This window comes from Triticum urartu, chromosome 4A, assembly GCF_056163025.1.
Source record: "Triticum urartu cultivar PI428250 chromosome 4A, HENAU_Tu73, whole genome shotgun sequence".
Taxonomy (NCBI): domain Eukaryota; kingdom Viridiplantae; phylum Streptophyta; class Magnoliopsida; order Poales; family Poaceae; genus Triticum; species Triticum urartu.
Genome location: NC_141876.1, coordinates 138,604,303 through 138,622,448, shown reverse-complemented (window position 1 = coordinate 138,622,448; position 18,146 = coordinate 138,604,303). Strand labels below are relative to the sequence as shown.

The 18,146-nt window shown below is 44.4% G+C and overlaps 1 protein-coding gene across 2 annotated transcripts; it reads right to left on the bottom strand.

Moving 5' to 3' along the window:
- Positions 1-1,267: 1,267 nt before the first annotated feature.
- Positions 1,268-4,154, bottom strand: LOC125551026 (uncharacterized). 2 transcript variants are annotated; one of them, XR_015600563.1, is made up of 3 exons: positions 2,513-4,154; positions 2,313-2,423; positions 1,268-2,244 (listed from the first exon to the last, which is right to left on the bottom strand). XR_015600563.1 is itself a non-coding variant. In XM_087518018.1 (2 exons), the coding sequence occupies exons 1-2, from the start codon at positions 3,828-3,830 to the stop codon at positions 2,368-2,370; spliced, it is 1,374 nt and encodes a 457-aa protein (XP_087374144.1). In that variant the 5' UTR covers positions 3,831-3,978; the 3' UTR covers positions 1,268-2,367. The 2 variants fall into 2 exon arrangements, 1 of the variants encoding a protein (XP_087374144.1); XM_087518018.1 differs by having other exon boundaries at positions 1,268-2,423; positions 2,513-3,978.
- Positions 4,155-18,146: the final 13,992 nt, after the last annotated feature.

Genomic DNA, 18,146 nt, shown 5'->3' with positions numbered 1-18,146 from the left:
CCTCTGCCTGGTTAGTAGTTTATGTTAGGTTAGTGTTTTTTAGTCCTCGCAGGTACAGCCCTCAGGCGAATGACGGTGTTTTTTTTTTAAGTTTGTCTTTCGGGTTCCATTCCTTCTCAAGTTCGTCCATCTGGATGTACTTGACAGAGCTTCAGTGAGATCCTGGTTGTCTTGTTAGGGCGGTGAGGTTAGGGCTTTTCATTGTGTGGCGAGATTTGATGTCAGGTGCTTTTGATTTATTCAACGGCGACCACTGTGACCTCGGGACGTTGGTCCTTAGGGGCATGTGCATGAAGACTTTCGGTTGTCATCAATAAAGTCAAGCTGACTCTGATAGAGAGTGGCGACAACAGTGCTTTGACGGCTCATTCTGGCGACGATAGTGGTCGTTCGATGGTCTCAGAATCTCGATATAATTTTAGATGCTTTATACTTTTGATGAACTCTGGTAATAGATTTAAATCTTTTTTCACAAAATACTCCGAGAAATGTGTTTTTTGCTTTATTTGATCGAGAAGATGTTGATCATCGTCTTGTGGGCTTGGTTGGTATCTACCATCCTCTGGAGCCAAGTTCTTACATGAATTGGACTCGAGACGATCTCTCCCACCATTGGCAGCTTTGGTTTTAGCGCCTTCACTCCCGTTAATCCACTTTCATCACAGACGTCTCCTCCCATCAGTTTTACCTATTGATTTTATCAAATTTTCTTTCAAAACTCTTCCCACAGTTTTTCCTGCACGTAGTGTTTTTATGCCTTCCCTCTGTTGAAAATAATAACCCAATGATTATTAAGGGATAATCCCCGCTTCCCATATTGGCAGTTGCCTCTCGAGGAGGCGCCTCAGTGAACGGTCGCGTCCCATGGACGCAGATTGGATCATATGCCCCAGTTTATTTGGGCATTTGATAATTTGCCCCATTTTACATAGGATTAGATGATTTGCCCTACTTTTCTTTTCTCTTTAGATAATATGCCCTTTTTATTTACTGTAATCATTTTTGACTTTTTATCCCTATTTTCACGACGCGAAATGACTCTACTGCCCCTGTGGCAAATTTGCAATTCTTCTTCTTATCTTCTCTGCTGTGTGTGAGTTCCATCGACCAGCTCACCTTTTCCCCAGTTCAACGCCTTTACTCTGTTCTTCTTTCCCCAACCTACTGGAGGATGCCGACAACGGCACCTTGGCCCCCGGCAGCAGCAGCTCAGCGTGGCGGCTCCCGGTGCAGCTCCTCGGCTCGGCGCGGTGGCTCCCGCTGCAGCTCGGCGCCCCGCGGCGGCGGCTCCCACTGCAGCTCCTCGGCCCAGCGCGGTGGCTGCCGCTGCAGGTCGACGGCCCGCGGCGTCTTGCTCCGGCTGCAGGTCGGCGGCCCGCCACGGCGATTCCCGCTGCATGTAGGCAGCTCGGCGGACCGGCGGGTCCCGGGGCATCGGCTGCAACTCGGAGCTGCGGATGGCGCCCTCGTTGCTGATAAAAGCTAACTTTTTAAGTGATTGATGGATTTACAGATTTTTTGTGTGAGAGTTCGTTGCTTCGCCGGTAATAGCCATGGCTGGACTACAGTGTTTATATATAGTACTAATAAATACCCTAGCAGTTGCTGGTCCTGCTTCAGTCATCAAGCTGGGTAGGTTGTTTAAAATACTTCGCTGAGTGATCTCCTCCAGATGCTTGAGACTTAAATTGTATCACACACTAAAAAATGCGTAGATGCTGAAGAGTACTTTCTAACTAAATCACAAATGGTTTTGAGTTCATCTCTTGCTGGATCTCCTCTAGTCACAGGTCAGGGGTCTGTATATATGTTGTGCATCCTCGCATATGCACTTCGTTGGAATTTGGCAGCATATAACAATTTCATAGATTTTAAAAATAAAGTGACAACATATGTTCACTTAGCACATGGAATTGGCAGAATATATCACACCGAAATTACAAAAGTAATGTCACAAAAAGGTTGCTCGGTTCAAATGACATGACAAATTAATCCGAGTTTACATCAAGCAAAATAATAATTCTTCCGACTCCATATCTTTGAAACTGACAGATGTGAACATCTCTCAGAATTTAAAATAGAAATTTAATGCACTAAAATTGGAGCTTCTTCCTTTTTGGGGTCAATTTTTTCTTGCATGTCGTAGAGCTTGAAGGGAAGTGAGAGGTAGGTGATGCTACAGAATTAATAGTTGTCCCAGATGGTTGTGATACATCGTCTCCAGCTATGGCCATAGCAAGCCTCCTACATGTTTACACACCAATGTTATAAAAGTAGGAATCAAATGTGCATATGAGAAATATAATTGTTACCTCCTTGTGATAGGCCCAGGGCTGTTATGAAGGCTGGGAGGTAGTGTGATTGTTGTTATGTGTGTAAGTGTCGCAACAACAGCTGGAGCGAGCTCGTGAGTAGACACGTCACTAGAAAGTTCAATCACACCGGATGTTACAGATGGTATAATAGTACTAATTTGATATTAATATAGATGAGATACTAGTGCATGGGTTACCTCTCTTTAGCTTCATTTTGTTTGCAAGTTGCTTTCCTGTGCCCCAATATCCCACATTCTTTGCACCTATTTTTGCTGCCAAATCTCTTCTTTTCTTTTTCCTTCTCTTTGTCACCTCCTTGTTGGTCATTTGTTTTTTGCCATTATCATCTTTCTTCTTCCGTTTGCTGCCACCACGACCACCGTCTTCAAGGCAACTTCTGATTCTCTGCTTCCTCCGTCTCCCAACAGAGCTCTTTAAAACCGGTGGCACCATCTCAATATCTAGATTAACATGAGGCCATTGAGACTTGTCTGTGATTGGTTCAATCTCTCCAGCATAGGCAGCCCGGAACCTACTCACGGAGTAGTACTCATGTACATATGGTTCAAAGTTTACATCTGCTGTCTCTATAACGAATGCAAGTGCATGCTTACAGGGCTTTCCAGTGTGTTGCCATTCTAGGCAAGTGCACTCACGGCTGCCTATCTTCACAACATGCCTAAGATTATTCTTGCTAGTGTCCTTGACCTCACAACTTTCTCCGGTTGATCTTCCAACAACCAAATGGTCAAGTTGCCTAGTTCTATTATTTATTTGTTGAATGATGGCAGGCAACATCTTTCCCTGGAGCATTTCCGCAATTCTTCTCCTTCTATAAACAAGTATCATAATTTTCTCTCTTATTGTATCGGCTAGCTCATCCATGGGCAGCTCCTTTGTTCCTTTGATCCAACTATTGAAGCACTCGGCCATATTATTGTGAATGTAATCACATTTGATTTCTGTGTTGAAGTCACATCTCGTCCACTTTAAGTTATGATAGGTACACAAGTAGGCACTCACTGCAGGTTCAGCTTCAAATATCTTGCTCATATGATAGTTAAATGTTTCCAGACGGTAAGCCTTGGCTGCTGGCCACATGCGACCAAAAACATCTCCATGGAATTTTTTTTTGAAGTTTGCCATCAGATGCCTAAAGCATTCTCTTTGCTCAGCTTGGGGAAACACAATTTTAACTGCATTCTCTAACCCTTTGCATGCATCAGTACAAACAGCTAGAGTTTGAAGATGTCCTATTGCCCTATGCAGTTGTTGCATAAACCAAATCCAATTATCCTCGGTCTCTGTACCAAAGAAACCAAATGCTAAAGGAAACATCCAATTTTGCCCATCTAGTGTTGTACATGCTGCTAATTGACCATTCCACTTTCCAGTCAAAAATGTGGAGTCTATACTGACATATGGTCTACAACCAGCCAAGAAGCCATCAATGCACGGCTTAAGTGCCATAAAAAAATCTGCGGAAATGCAGTTCACCTCCTTCCCTCTTGACATCAACCTCGACAATGCTACCAGGAGATCTTTTATCAATCTCAGCTTTGAAGTTCAATAAAGACTGAAAGCTTTTTCCCCAGGTCCCATATAAACTATTCTTGGCCCTTTCTTTTCCCTTGTTAACAGTATGATACCCAATAGTACATTTGTACTCGGCTTGTAGCTTTTTTTGGAGCTCCCTGGCACCAATATTTGGTTCAGTTTGAAGATACCCCATTGCCTTTTCTGCCACCCATACTTGGTCTGCCATGCTTGTAATCACTGCAGCGGTTGATGAACACTTATGAGGCTTTGCTATCTTGTTAACCTGCACAAAACATAACACCAACCATCAGTTACAAGTAAAATGGTTTCAACATAAAAAATGATTCATGTTGGATAAGTTTGTACCCTGACTGTTTTTCCATCTTCTATTGTCCTAGCAGTTATTCTCCAAGGACATCCATTCCCTTTACAGTGACCCAAAAATCTAGTAGTGTCACTATCCTTGATCTTGATGTCAAACTTACCTCTAATAGCAAATGTTCTCATGAGCATCCTGAACTCTTTCATTGAACGAAACAAAGATCCTTCCTCTATCACAGGATGTTCCTTATCATACCAGAAGTGATTCTCTTCAGGCATATGGTCAGGCACAGGAAGAGCCGCATCAGCAAGTAAATCCTCATCAATATCAGCCACACATGCATCAACATGTGCAATGGAGGCTTTCATAGCTGCTTCAGATACAATTTTCCGATGCTCAGGTTCGTCATTGATGCCAAGAACCGTGCACATGTTCTCCTCTGTTATAGGAGCATCAATTTCGTCATCATTCATTGGTACTATCTCAATCTGGGACCAATCAATGCCTCCTTCCATTGTTGATACATGTATATCATTTCTTGCAACCACCGTTGGCCTACTTGGAGAACAAATAAACATTTTAACATAAGGGCATCATCCAATTAGTTAGAGAACATTTTATCAAATAACAAAACCATGCTAGATCTGAAGGTTTGTTTTTTCATGCTTCATCTTAGTTTACTCTACTTTCTGTACAGGTTCATTAACGCCAGAGAAGTGTTGTGCTAGCTGCAATAACCATGGGAAATGGGATCCTAGGTTAATCAAAGCCAGGATCCATGTACAGGCGCACACATGTACACCATGAAGCGAGTTCAATGGGATTAGATGTACGTGACTGATGATGTTGTGAAATGCGTGGTCTGCTTGTGTTGTACTGGGAAGTGGGATCTAGGATCATGATCCTCAAGGTGTTAGTGCTCGCCGCAACAGCCATGGGAGAGGAGGGTGTGGGTTGATCAGATACTAACCAATCTGTTGCATCTCGTGATGATCCATGGATGCAGGAGTCGTCTGCCCGACCGGTAGTTTGAGGAATCACCTCGCCGCCGGCCTGTGTGAGCCCTCCCTGTCCGGGAGGCGCTGGAGTTGATGGCTTGGTGGCTGGCGGTGCATCCACCTCTCTGCTGGGCGCGGACATGGAGATAAAAACTAATAACAAAATCAATCTATGATATCTTGATCTGTTTGTTTGGTTGGGTATAGCAACGTAGGGAGAGAAGATAAGAAGAAGAATTGCAAATTTGCTACAGGAGCAGTAGAGTCATTTCGTGTCGTGAAAATAGGGATAAAAAGTCAAAAATGATTACAGTAAATAAAAAAGACATATTATCTAAAGAGAAAAGAAAAGCAGGGCAAATCATCTAATCCTATGTAAAGTGAGGCAAATTATCAAATGCCCAAGTAAATTGGGGCATATGATCCAACCTTGTATATAAGTGTATATCCATGGTGAATAAAGAACACTGGAATCATTTGCTTTGTCTCTGTTTGTTTCCCGATTCCTTTCTAACACGTTATCAGCACGCTCCCGCGGAGCGATTCCATCGGCGCTCAACAGCGAGAACGAAGAAACAGGAAAGCGGCAACGTCGTGGAGCAACTCCGGCGATCTCCATCTACAGGTGCATCGCTGCCTTGGAGCGATTGGATTAGGAGTCAAGTCCAAGAGCATTGGAGAATCAAGAACAGATAAAGGTATGAGCCTGTAGATCCCTCCGTGGCAACGCCCGCCAGCGCCGTGGCCGTCCCTGGCCGCGTCGGCACCGCTCCCCAGCCTCCGCGGCCGCGCCCGCCCGAGCCAGGCCGTGGTCGGCTCCGCCCGGCCACACCGCGCCTCGCGCCATCGCCGTCTGATCGCGCCGGCCGCCCCGCGCCTCGGTCGCGCCCGTCCGCTCGGCCGCCACCCTGTTGCGCCGCGCCCGTCCGCGCCAACGGACTCGCGCCCTCCGCGCCCCAGACCTCGGCCTCCGTGCCCGGCCGCCCGGTTGCGCGCGTGGGCGTCATGATCTGTTGATTCAATGAGTGATTTCTGGAGCATTTCCTCGGTTCAGGCACATCAACGAAAACAACCAATGATGCAAAGGGAAGTAACTACCTTGTATAATTTCCTAATCTCCATTACGTTGTAACTAGCGGCCGGTGCCGCTAAGACTAGTCACAGTGCGGAGTAAACTTAAAGCAGTAACATGAATATGTTATTAGTCTATTTTATTACCTTCACAATGGCTAATAAAATATGTGTTGTGTCATGCATTACTTTATTTATTAAATTGTAGACTCATCTTTTTTTGATATGTGTGATGTTACGGTAACTAGCTATGTTATCACATGTCTCTCATACTTTATTAATTACATGCCACATCATCTATTTTGCATAGATAAGTGTGATGTTATCACCCATGTTACTCCCATTGTGGGTAGTCTAACCCTCTCGCCATCAATGCAGAAGCAACTTGCTCGTCGAGGACGCATGCAGTAGCAGGCGCGGTGGAGAACCCACCCTCGGCGTACTCGCCGGCCACTACGACGGAGACACGCGGCGTTCCCGCGCTCTGTCAAATGTGATGCGCCCTCCCCATCACGACTCGCGGTGGAGATTGCAGCGGCGCCTTCGGCGCAGTTCGCTCCCGCGGCTCCTACTCGACGACGTGGTGGACCTCTGCCCTGGGGTGCGGCGCTATCCGCTGACCCCACTCCTCCAGGTGCGGCCAGCCGTGGCGGAGATGGAGCAGGCTCTCCCTCCGCCTGGCAGAGTGCAGCCTGCACCCGGCGCTGGCCAGGCCCGAGCCCGTCGCGAGGCTTCCTCCGGCATGGTTCCTGGAAGCGGAGACGACGGTGCGCCCATAGCAGCGGCCCCTCCCGCGACGGAAGCAGCGGCCCCTCCGGCCGGCGGAGCCCATCTCGAATGGCTGTGGCGTAGAAAATTCCCCATTGGGAATTTCATATCCGCACAGGAGGAAGAAAGGAAATCTTATCCTTTCAACCATTTCTGGATTTAGCCCTCTGACTTTATCTTAATGCTAAATACGTCCAAGTAAATTCTGATTCGATTCTCAGGCTTATGAATCTTTTCAGTTTAGCTCTACGCTTTACTGTATTTTACAATCGAGCCATCTGGCAACTTGGACTTTGCATTCTCAACCCTTTTTCTGTTGAGTTTTAAAATTCCGGAAATATGCGTATGTTGATACTTGACATGTTCAATGTGTTTACTACATATCAGATTCTTTAGAACATGTTTCCCGCGATTGAGATTAAATTTTTTCGTACAACAATATATATTTGCGATTGAGAATTATTATTTTCTCGCAAAACAATCTTATTGCGATTGAGATTAATTTTCTCTCACAAAATATTAATTCACTTTGCTGAATTATCTTGCAACTTGATACAAGATCATCTCATTTAATTTGAGGTCAATACAATTCAAGTTTTTCACTTGAACATCAAGTTTGCAACATCATTACTATTCATTACAATAGTAGTGTTTTTCTGTTGAGTACCGAGATGTATTCCAGATCTTAAGTTGATGTAATACATTTCCACGCTTATCACGTATTGAGGTTAATTATGTCCATTTGCAATAGAGATTTTTAATCTCTTGCAAAGATAAATTCAGTACCTCTGCAGTACTGTTTCTCTGTTGAGTACACAGTATTTCGGAATATTTCTATGATGTATCTAGTTCCATGTTAAACACATGTCGAGAATAATACATCTATTTGCAATTGAGATTTTCAATTTCTTGCAAATACATACAGCGTTCGAGATTGATTTCTCCCGCACAACAAACTTGTAAATTTTTGACAATAACATCTCCCTCATTATATTAGGAAAACATAAGGTAATGAGTTGGATCTTCTGCCCATGTGCAGACTCTCTATTACTGTGAGATCTGTATGATCTTCAATGTGTTATGTTCCCATAATTGAGATTGAGCATTTTCAAGTTATACACTTGAGTCAAATTTTTGCATTCTTATTATAAAACCATGATGGTTTTTAATTTACTTCTTGTAAATTAATTATCTCTGGCTTGCCCCTATAAGTAATCAATGGCTAACAATTTGAGGCTCTTGCCCTCAATGGCCACAACTTACTTAAGCGGGTCATGGACATCAAGATCAGTCTTGCATCCCATGGGATAACGCGTGCGATCCAAGCCATGCCATCGGGACGCAAAGGACCTCAAGGGTAATTGTTTGAAACTCACTTCAAACCCTCAACATGACACCATCAAGCTGTCACGAGACCCTATGAGCATGGAGAGCATGATGGTTGAATATGCATCAACTGACATGTTTGGAGACTATACATTTAGTCCCTTAGTCTCCTTAGTGATCTATTTATTTACGTCCATTTATGATGTTCTAATAAGAACATAATTATTGTTGTCATCATATATTGTATATCACAATATATTGTATCAGTACTTTGGTACAAATACATTTGTATGTATTCTAAATATCTGACAGCGATTTTCATATTGAGGATCTGCATGTCTATATATAGATTTCTACGGGAGTCAATCCGATGAAAGATGATATGTGCCTTGTGGACATACGCACCACAAGCTCTATACTCAGGGAAGTTCAATGTTTCCACTCTCATTGAGAGAAATGAGCTATTTTAAAATCGCTAGACGCGAGGAGGTATTTGTTGGCTCAACTCGAATCATATTTACTATCCCTGTGGGTACTCCAGTAACGTCGGGATGCTTCATTGCTTCCCAAGTTTAACTCGTACCCTACTAAGCTATAGAGATATTCGTCAAAATGGTTTCCATAGCGAAACTTATGCTGACAAGAAAGAGAAATAACTTCTCTTTACCATATGCAATAGATATGGCAAGCACATTCTCTATGTATCATCTGGATTGTACTACACATACTACAAAACCCGTAGCACATGTTGCGCCCAAGATAGTTTGCAAAATGTCTTGTACATGACAAACTTGGCATACACGCCATGGTCATCGAGACATTGGGTTGAAACCGGAACTATGCGCAATTCAATAGTTTATGATTATTATGATGCTAAATTCTAATAACATTTGGATTTTATGTGCACTACAAGTGACACTGGAAAGCTAATTTTAAGGCTCGCACACCTTAAAGTCTAAGCTGAACCACTCAGACTCCTTGAATGCATCAAGTCGAGGTAAGTGGCTCTTCCCAGCCATTGAGTAGACTATTCAGGGATTCCATGGTTCTAAAAGACATATCTATATGATGGTCTTAAGTGTGTGCTTTATTCACACGAAACCATTGGCTCATTATCCTGACATCGATTTCAAGCAAATCGAATGGATAACATTGCAGAATTCTCCTTGAGGGCCTTCTCTATGGCCTTTGGATTGAAGTTTAGCAATTTTTCCTAATGTCTAGACTCAAAATGGTTTGGTAGAATCCTATCCAAAGAGTTAAGCTCATTGCATTATCTTTACTTTGGAATTGCAACTTACCAACTTTACGTTGGAGTCATGCAGTTTTACACGCTCATGACATAACTGCATTATATTATTCCCCACTATCTTTGATACGTGGAAATCTACCAAGTATTTCCTATCCGCGGTAATTCGGTTGCATACCGATATCACCACCCGGCATACATCATTGGCCCCTCAACATATAGTTGGGATCTATGTGAGGAATAACTGTATTTCCGTCAATACCTCAAGCCCCTCGCATGGGGAGTTATTCAAGGCCAGTATGCTAATTCAATGAGGAACATTTCCAGGCATTAGGGGGAGATTTCAAGTACCATAAAGAATGCCAGGAAATTAGTGGAATGTTCAACACATTTCTGCCTCAAATCCACGTACTCAAAGATCTGAACCATGCGTTCAGAAGATTTGTAACACATTGCAAATAACCTGCCAGATTCATTTACTGACTATAAAGGTGTCACACAATCCTACAATCCCACAAAAGTACGCCTGAAAGAGTGGAGGTAGAAACAAAATTCACTCCACTCCCCGTTCAAAGCAACAGGGGGAGATGTATGAGAAAAGTACATCAGGATTCAGCTTCTTGCAAGCAAGGATATCAAGGCCCGTGACTCAGTAAATGCAAGTCAACTTCACGTTGACAGACACCTAATGGGTAGTATACACCCAGTGGACGGGAAACCCCCGCCAATCCAGGTCATAGTGCACACAATGACCGGGACATCGGAATACCCGACTCAATCACATTGGGAAATCGCGAGCAGTCACTATGGGTAACGATATTTCCATCAACTATATATTGATATACAGATTCTGGAGAAACATATAACCCGAAGTCTACAATTGTCGACATACATTTCTCAACTAGATTGAAAAACCTTTCAAGTGATTCAGATCCAAAGACCATGGCCATGGCAAAGTGTGAACAACACTCGGACTGAACTCAAGCAAAGGTTATAATCTAGGTAGAAATGATCTTGCTCAATAATGGGAAGGTATTCATAAGCAATACCTACATCAATTTTCTTCTGGAAACAGAATTGAGAACAACGAGGTGGTGAAACATAGAGCAAGTATTGTAGCACAAGGGTTCACGCAGATACCCAACTATTCTCCAGAGGTGGAATCTCTTTCCGATAATTTATATCATTGGCAGTTCAAAATCATCTATCTCTGCAGTTGATAGATGTAGTGATCACATATCCATGTGGCTCACTAGATTCAGACATATATGATTGATTTCCAATGGAATCTCAATTCTGAATCGAAATACAAAATGCAACATACATTGTGTAAAAATCAGTAAGTCACCATATGACTTATTGTTGTCAGTACATTTGGTACAACCGACTTAGTGAGTTCCTTTACACAAGGATTACTTCTACAATGATGGTTATCCATGTTTGTCTGTCATACACAGTGATTACTCCTGCAATGACGATACATGTAATCATCTAAACGACGGAGTTTAAATGAAGGATTTGGGTAAAACCAAGATACCGCTCGTTACTACAACTTGAGCACCTTTACTCATACATTTTGGTACACTATGTTGTCTATATTCAAAATATATTGGAGAAATTCATTGTGGACAAGTCTTATACATCCATAACTCTCATGGTGGTTCATTCCCTAGACGTAGAGAAAGATCTATTTAGACCAAGAGATGATGGAAATGAGATATCGGGACTCAACGTTCCATAATGCCATTGGATCCACCAAACACAATTGGTTGGTACTCAAGAATATCTTTCGATATCTCCAAGGCATCAAACATCTTGTCCTGGTTTTTTAGTTTCACAAAAATGTGAACACCGATATCATTGGATACATCGATCATATGCCCACTATGTCAGATCGTAGACAGGCTTAGTGTTCCTACTAGGTGTGGTAGCTCTCTCATGAAGAGTCTTCGAAACAGACCTCATGACTACATCCACCAACCATTATCTCAAGGATAATGTTTCTTGTGTTGCCCGGATGCAAACAGGTTACATAATAAGCAATATCACTATATTGCATATCTTGCAAGTCAAATCATGCAACTGATTTGTTCACCAAGTCTCTACCAACTTTTACATTCCAGGAATGTGTACATGGAATTGGTATATGACGACTTCGAAATATGCAAGAATCAGGGGGAGTATCTTCCTAAATTGTTCCTGTTAAAAGCATCATATTATACTCCTTTTCCCTTCATGAGTTTACTATACAGGTTCTCATAAAGGTTTTAATGAGGTAATATCAACATGAGATCATATGTCATACTTTCTGTTTTCCCCACCGGGGTTTTTGGGAAAGTATATACGACATATTTATTGTCCTCTGAACTCTATTGGTTTTCTTGTATTGAGTTAAAAGAGACAATAACCATTATATGTTGCATCATTTTCTCCTTATTTTTCCCACTGGGTTTAAAGGAGTTTTAGCAACATATCAAACTCTATACTCCTCATATTTTTCCCACAGGGTTTTTGGAGGAGACTTAATCAAGATAATGGATTCTTATGTCAAGCGGTGATTAGGGGGAGTGTTGGAAATATGCCCTAGAGGCAATAATAAATTAGTTATTATTATATTTCCTTGTTCATGATAATCGTTTATTATCCATGCTAGAATTGTATTGATAGGAAACTCAGATACATGTGTGGATACATAGACAACACCATGTCCCTAGTAAGCCTCTAGTTGACTAGCTCGTTGATCAATAGATGGTTACGGTTTCCTGACCATGGACATTGGATGTCATTGAACAATGGGATCACATCATTAGGAGAATGATGTGATGGACAAGACCCAAACCTAAGCCTAGCACAAGATCATGTAGTTCGTATGCTAAAGCTTTTCTAATGTCAAGTATCATTTCCTTAGACCATGAGATTGTGCAACTCCCGGATACCGTAGGAGTGCTTTGGGTGTTCCAAACGTCACAACGTAACTGGGTGGCTATAAAGGTACACTACGGGTATCTCTGAAAGTGTCTGTTGGTTTGCACGAATTGAGACTGGGATTTGTCACTCCTGAAAACAGAGAGGTATCTCTGGGCCCACTCGGTAGGACATCATCATAATGTGCACAATGTGATCAAGGAGTTGATCACGGGATGATGTGTTACGGAACGAGTAAAAGAGACTTGCCGGTAACGAGATTGAACAAGGTATCGGGATACCGACGATCGAATCTCGGGCAAGTGTCGTACCGATAGACAAAGGGAATTGTATACGGGATTGATTAAGTCCTTGACATCGTGGTTCATCCGATGAGATCATCATGGAACATGTGGGAGCCAACATGGGTATCCAGATCCCGCTGTTGGTTATTGACCGGAGAGTCATCTCGGTCATGTCTGCATGTCTCCCGAACCCGTAGGGTCTACACACTTAAGGTTCGGTGACGCTAGGGTTATAGAGATATTAGTATGCAGTAACCCGAAAGTTGTTCGGAGTCCCGGATGAGGTCCCGAACGTCACGAGGAGTTCCGGAATGGTCCGGAGGTAAAGAATTATATATAGGAAGTGCTATTTCGGCCATCGGGACAAGTTTCGGGGTCATCGGTATTGTACCGGGACCACCGGAAGGGTCCCGGGGGTCCACCGGGTGGGGCCACCTGCCCCGGGGGGCCACATGGGCTGTAGGGGGTGCGCCTTGGCCTATATGGGCCAAGGGCACCAGCCCCAAGAGGCCCATGCGCCAAGAGAAGAGGGAAAGGAAGAGTCCTAAAGGGGGAAGGCACCTCCGAGGTGCCTTGGGGAGGAGGGACTCCTCCCTGGCCGCACCCTTCCTTGGAGGAAGGGCCAAAGCTACTCCCCCCTCTCCCTTGGCCCTATATATAGTGGGGGAAGGGAGGGCAGCACCACATAAGCCCTGGCGCCTCCCTCTCCCTCCCATGACACATCTCCCTCCTCCCGCAGCGCTTGTCGAAGCCCTGTTGGAATCCCGCTACTTCCACCACCACGCCGTCGTGCTGTTGGATCTCCATCAACCTCTCCTTCCCCCTTGCTGGATCAAGAAGGAGGAGACATCGCTGCTCTGTACGTGTGTTGAACGCGGAGGTGCCGTCTGTTCGGCGCTAGGATCATCGGTGATTTGGATCACGACGAGTACGACTCCATCAACCCCGTTCTCTTGAACGCTTCCGCGCGCGATCTACAAGGGTATGTAGATCCACTCCTCCCTCGTTGCTAGATGACTCCATAGATTGATCTTGGTGACACGTAGGAAATTTTTGAATTTATGCTACGTTCCCCAACAGGGAGTGTTGAAAATAATAACCCAGTGGTTATTAAGGGATAATCCCCGCTTCCCATATTGGCAGTTGCCTCTCGAGGAGGCGCCTCAGTGAACGGTCGCGTCCCATGGACGCATCCGTTCCCCTTGTATATAAGTGTACATCCATGATGAATAAAGAACACTGGAATCATTTGCTTTGTCTCTGTTTGTTTCCCGATTCCTTTCTAACACCCTCGTGGTGGCCCTTCAAGGATCGATTTGTTTGCCTACACATAAAGGAATCTTATACGGCTAAAAACAGAACTATATCATAACTTACCATTTCCCAAAAATAATCAGCATTACTAAATCAAACATTTTTCTATCTTTTCCTTTAAAAAAATCTTGATCTCCACTACACCATCCACCTCACCTCTTTCCTATGCCCCAACCACATGTCACCGCCTCCTCTCTCCTATGCCCTAATCCCACGCCGCCGCCGCCTCCTCTCTCATATGCCCTAACCCCACGCCGTCGTCGCCTCCTCTCTCCTATGCCCTAACCCCACGCCATCGTCGCCTCCTCTCTCCTATGCCCTAACCCCACGCCGCCATGGCTTCGTGCCGAGCCAGAGGCACCCACTGCTCACCCACGTTGACGACTAGCTCCTTGTGCTCCATTCTTGGGCCTCTACCAGGACGGGGAGGGGAGGGCGTTGGTCCATGTCCAGCCATTCCTTTGTGTCCTCGACGAGCTCCTCCTTGTGATGCCGCAGTCCTGCACGCAACGCCGTGCCGCCAAGGATCTCACCACCGTCGTAGCCAACTCCATGCACAAACTATTCAATTAAGTGCATATTTTGTGAGATAATCTCTGATTTTGATTTTGTTTTCCCCGATGGATTTCAGGATAGAAGGGCACATGGTCACAACGAGCAAGGTGATGTTGTACTGTCTATGTTTGTGTAGTTTGTTTCAGAGAAGTCGCACTGGTTTCTCTTGATATTTGTCTATTTGTAGAGAAATTACTCAAAGGCAAACTTCAGTTAAGATTGATCTAGAATTGGTCCAACAATGCCAACAGTGCATAGTTGTATGTCATTTAAGGCTGTCTAAATTTCATATTTCATATCACCCGTGAGTTGTTGTCTCCAAATATGTTGATCTCACGATGTAATAAATTTTAGGAAAACGTTTAACTTAAACCGGATGATTTTTGGCGAAAGAAAACCGCCTCGCGCGCCGTCCAATCGGGACAGATCGAACGCTTCTGGTTGCGCGTGGGACGCGAGTGGACCAGGTCGTACCTGGGCTCCCACCTGAGCAATAATTGCAACATCCCGATCTCGCATCTGTGTCTGCTTCTCTCGGCCTTCTTCCCTTTCCTTCTCCCTCCGCGTCGGACGAGATTCAGACTAGATGCGACGATCTTCCCGAGTGCGAGGTGGGCAGGCGGCGGCGCCGAAGGTTGCAGGGAGGGAAGTCCCTCGCACAGACCCAACAGAAGCAATGGACATCGCTGCTCCTCCGGCGAAGTAAGCAATCGAAGCCCCTCCATTTTTCCTCTCCATAGTGTTGCGTTAGGGTTCATAGAGGGGATTTTTGGAGGTTTTTTGGTTCTGGGGCATGATGGTGGTTGATTGAGCTCATGTGTCGCTGGATCTGTTGTGGGGGAGGTGGGAGGTGTGTGATTTGTGCGATGAGGCTCGTCCGGATCTGCTGCGAGGGTGGGTTGATGGATACATTTGCATCAGTAGGGGGGCGGTGTTGGTGTTTCTTCGTGCTTCATAGGAAACATCAATATGGTTGATGCAGTTTGGTTGGGATGGATTTTGGAGGGTGTTTTTGGGTTTGGTGCTGCTGTCAGTGTGCCAAAGACAGGTGAGGGGGCTGGGTTGGGGGTGGTGCTACTGTCAAGAAATGGTGTAGATTTTTGTAGTTATGATTCAATGCAGCAACATCACACTACATAGTAGTTTTAATTCTTTTCATGTATATACAATATCTAATTTAGCATGCTTTTTTTAGATCATGGTTCAGAGATCATTTCATAGGTTTTGATAGTAGATGAATAGTAGGCTGTTACGCCAGGCATTTATTCAGAACATGCTTTTGTAAGGGCATCTAGTGCCACCCCTAGTTGGTTTTGGAGTATTGACGACAAACCTAGTTGAGGGACTAATGTGTTCGTGAGAATTGCAGGATAACACAGGTAGAAGTCCCTCATTGATTCGGTTTTCCTACCAGAGATGACCCCTAAAAATGTATGAAGACATTGAAGTCAAAGGTGGTATGTGAAGACATTCACATTGAAGACTATGACAAGAGAAGACATCGAGTGAAGACTATGAGAGCGAATCTTGTTCAGAGTTGGACAAGTCAGCTTTGCTTGTAGCCCAAGTAAAGTTGTCGTGTGTGTTTGAAATCTGACCGTTGGAACAAGTGTCAGTTCCTTAGTGACCCAGGGTCATTTCGAACAAATCAAGTCGGGTTGCCTAGTGGCTATAAATAGCCCACCCCCTACAACCATAAACGGTTGGCTGCTCAGAGTTAAAGTACGGCTTTTGTCATTTGAGAGCAACCCACCTCGAAGCCTTTGAGAGAGAATTCCTTGAGAGGATAAAGCCCTAACCACCTAGAGCCAAAGAGTGTTCGGCATCACTTAAGTCTTCTTGTCTGTGTGATCTGAAGACTTATTACACTTGAGGACTGTGAATCCTCCATCCGGTTAGGCGTCGCGTTCTGAGCATCCAAGAGTCATTGTGGATCGCCGGTGAACAAAGTCTGTGAAGGTTCAGAAGTCTACCTTGAAGACTTACCAGAGTGATTGGGCGAGGACTGGGTGTCCTTAGCTCAAGGGGAATAAGGTGAAGACGAGGTCTTCTGAGTTGAATCTCAGCCTCCCTAACCAGACGTACAGTTGTCACAGCAACTGGAACTGGTCCAACAAATCATTGTCTTCAACGAGTCACTGGTTTCATCCTTCCCTTCCCTTTACTTACTGTTGGTCCTTGTGAAGTCATTGTACGATTGCATCACCATTTGGCTTCACTGAGTGATTACTTGTTCTGATTGGCTTTACAATATCTTCCTACCTGATCCTTACTGCCTAGCTGCTATTAGTCATTGCGCTTTCACTTCATTGAATACTTGACTATGGTTTGCCTAGGGTAGTCTACCTTCCGCTGCATGGTAATAGGTTTATTTCAATCGTTTGTTTTCGAAACTTCCATGTTTTAAAGACTTTTATAAAAATCGCCTATTCACCCCCCTCTTTAGTCGATCACTAGCACTTTCAATTGGTATCAGAGCAAGGTACTCCCTTGTTCTGTGTGATTCGGTTTAACCACCTGGAGTTTTAGCTATGTCGACTGCAGGGATAATCAAAGTCTCCGCTGCGTGCCCCGTCTTCGATGGAACTGAATATCCCTACTGGAAGAATAAGATACGCATGCATCTTGAAGCCATTGATGTCGACCTATGGTATGTCGTCAAGAACGGCGTTCCCAAGGCTGGAGAAGGTGTCACTGCTGTTGATGTCAAGAAGTTCGTTCAACTGGACTCTACTGCCAAGAATATCATCTGTGGTCATCTGACCAAAGGACAGTATGGCCGCGTGAGTGCTTTGGAAACATCTAAGCTAGTCTAGGACTGGCTCTCCAAGGTCAACGAAGGCGTCTCAACCCAGAGAGATTAGAGAATCAGTGTCCTTCGCAACCTCTTCAACCGCTTCAAGAGAAATGACAATGAGAATGTCCAGCTCACGTTTGATCGACTCACTGACATCACAAATGAGCTTCAAGCCCTCGGCGCTACTGAGATCACCAAGCATGAAGTCGTCAAGACACTCCTGAGATCACTTGACAGTTCGTTTGACACCCTAGCCCTGATGATTCAAGAACGTCCTGATTTCAAGACACTCGATCCGTCTGACATACTTGAAAGACTCAACACACACGAGTTTCAGCTTTCTGAGAAAAGAGACATCTACGGTCCCAACTATGGGCGAACTCGTGCCTTGAAGGCAAAGGCTGTCTCCTCATCTGAAGAAGAGTCTGATAGTAGTTCTGATGATCCTGAAGACATTGGAAGGGAGCTTGCTATGCTTGTGAAGAAGTTCCAAAAATTCACCAAGAAGAAAGGCTTCAGAAAGTCTTCACAATCAAGCTCAAGGAATGATGAAGCTTCTGCTCATGACTACAAGAAGAGAACATGTCACAAGTGCAAGAAACCTGGTCACTACATCTCTGAGTGTCCATAGTGGGACAATGAGAACAACAAGAAGAAGAAGAGCAAGGAGTATGACTCTGACG

Excerpts from the sequence above, each read along its gene's own strand:
- LOC125551026 (XM_087518018.1), bottom strand. The coding sequence starts at position 3,830 with ATGTCAAGAGGGAAGGAGGTGAACTGCATTTCCGCAGATTTTTTTATG. Across the intron at positions 2,424-2,512 it reads CAAAATGAAGCTAAAGAGAG|TGACGTGTCTACTCACGAGC; the intron begins GTAACCCATGCA and ends TGAACTTTCTAG.